Below are 2641 nucleotides of genomic sequence, written 5' to 3' on the forward strand. Positions count from 1 at the left end.
ATAATTATATATTTACGTAAAAAAATTTAATATTTTTAATCATTAGACAAAGAATAAATATATTTATCCAGTTATACATTCAAATAATTTTATTACATCCAAGTACATCAAGTCATTTAATTTATGTTATGGGATTTTGTCATCTTCTTCTTTCTCCTTTTCTTCTTTTTTTCCTTTTTCTTTTTCTTCATATTTTTTTTATTATCATCATGGTCACTACCACTATACCACTATATTTATCTCTTTTTCCTCTTTTTTTTTTATTTGAATTTTTTTCATTTACTCCTTTCTTTTTTTCTTTCTCTCTATTATTATTAGGGTCGTTCTACAGTACAGATGCAAGTTGGTACAGATATACAGATATTCTTTTTGGTTCACTATTAGATCGACAGATAGAAATTGGTGTCAGGGCTTGTCTGGGTGATGGTGGCTGTGGCTTGAGTCAAGCCTATCCATTGCTAGTGTTAGTTGGTGGATTTCTGGATTGGGTTGTGGCAGCATTGGATTGGATGTTCTAAATAATGAATTGGACCTCAAATGTTTGGATTTTGTTAATAGAAAAAAAAAAAGAGAAAGCAGCCCATGTTTAGCAATCAGCAGTAATAATGGAGTCTCAAATGGAAATTTATGCTGCCTTCATGTCAATTTATTTTTTTAATACTTTCTAATTCTTTTCATATTTATCTGATTTAGAACCATTTATTTTTATTTCGAGAAATCGAGATGATTTAAAAAGTTTATTTTAAAATAGCAAAATTTATATCACATTTAATTTAAATTGTAAAAAATTTTAAAGATTGAAACACAAGAATAGAAAAATTAATATAAAGTTTATATATAACTTTGCAATGATCTATATTTTTAGATCTACTACATTAAGATATTAAGTTCGTAGACATAATCCTAATATTTGTATGAGATTAATGAGATAGCATAGAAACTTAATTGTGTTAATTTTTTTAAAATAGTTTTATTAGTCTTTTATTGAATAAATGACCATTTATATCAATAAAAAATGAAAATACTAACATATGTATCTACACTAGATCGAAACTAAACTTGTATCTACGTAAGATGTTTTTCGTGTGATAAAAGTAGGGGTGGCAAAACGGGTCGAGCTCGTCGGGCCGATCCGCTAAACCCGCTAAAAAGGGCGGGTCGGGCTAGGATTTGGAGCCCGCCAAATTAAAAAAATCCGCCAAACCTGTCTCGTCTTTCAGGGACTAATTTGACTATTAACTCAATTAAACTTAGGTTTAATTACTCTGTTGGTCCCTATAATTTTACAAAATTTTTAATTTGGTCCCTATACTTTTTTTCCTTTTAATTGGGTCTCTGCACTAATTTTTTTTCAATTGAGTCTCTACACCATTTTTTTCCTTTTATTTGAGTTCCTGTACCAATTTTTTTTAGATGGGTCCCTATACAATTAAGGAAATTACTACTAAGAGGGACCTAATTGAAAAAAAATTGGTACAAAAATTCAATTAAAAAGAAAAAAAAGTATAAGGACTTAATTGAAAATTTTATGAAACTATAGAGACCAACAGAATAATTAAACCTTAAATTTAATCATTCATGTAAATTATATCTATTTAAATTTCAAATTAAAAATTTTATAATTCAAAATTTTAAGTTAAGTGAAGAAAATTAAATTAACTGAGCGAATTAAATGGGTTGATCTGTTTAAGTCCGCTTCATTTATAGGCCATAATTTTTTAACTCCAAGCATAATTTTTCTAAAATTGAAGAGAGTTAAACTCATTTACAATTTCTTTATCTGTAAATGCATATTAATATTAGTTTTTTACACAAGTCTCTTAAAACAATTGTATTGCTGTTATGTTTATTTTATTTTGTTGATTCAAACAACCTAATAAATCTTTTTTCAATATTTTATATTAATTTAAATGTTACAATGTAATATACACTTTATATTTTGACTCTACAATAAATTTAAAATTTATATTATTATAATAAAAATTATAATATAACATAATTGTTATTACATAAGTACTTATTCAATAAAATATCATAATAAATTAGAATTTATATTTATACAAAATATAATTTTTACATTCATAAATATAAATACATATGACAAAAAAAATTAAAAAAAAGTGATATGCATAGCATCAGTTAATATGATCCAAAAATAAGTGATGTCCAACAGCATTTTGATTTAAGTGATGAAATCCACACAATATTTCAATAACAAAATAATAGCCCAACAATGATAAGCCCATCCATGATATTTCTTTCCACCAGCTTAGCTTCAATATGGAACTATATAAACGAGCCCTGCAAACACTGCAAACTGCTCAGAAAGATGATCAAGTTGTCCCCCCAATTATTAGCATAGATCCACATGTCACTTTTGTATTCAACTAAAGAGAATATCTGTATATATACATCTGTATCCTATAATTGTCCTTATTATTATTGTCTCTGCCAATAATACTAATATTTTGATTAATATTTTTATTGATTTTGATTCTCTGTGGTGATAGAATGAATGGAAAATATTATCAAAAATTTGATAATAACAATAACGACGATGTGTATTAGAACTTAAAAGACAATGTCGATAATATAATAATGATAGAGGAGAAGTATAAAAAAAAAGGAAAAGACAAAATTC

The 2641-nt window shown here is 26.1% G+C and overlaps 1 protein-coding gene across 1 annotated transcript in view; it reads left to right on the plus strand.

Moving 5' to 3' along the window:
• The window catches only part of LOC107612495 (acyl-coenzyme A thioesterase 13-like), a 6418-nt gene extending 5842 nt beyond the window's left edge, over window positions 1-576 (plus strand). The window contains exon 5 of the mRNA XM_021110164.1: window positions 319-576. Within this exon, the coding sequence (XP_020965823.1) occupies window positions 319-518 (200 nt within the window). The 3' untranslated portion in view covers window positions 519-576. The remainder of the gene's footprint in view (window positions 1-318) is intronic.

This window comes from Arachis ipaensis, chromosome B08 (genome assembly GCF_000816755.2).
Source record: "Arachis ipaensis cultivar K30076 chromosome B08, Araip1.1, whole genome shotgun sequence".
Classification (NCBI taxonomy): domain Eukaryota; kingdom Viridiplantae; phylum Streptophyta; class Magnoliopsida; order Fabales; family Fabaceae; genus Arachis; species Arachis ipaensis.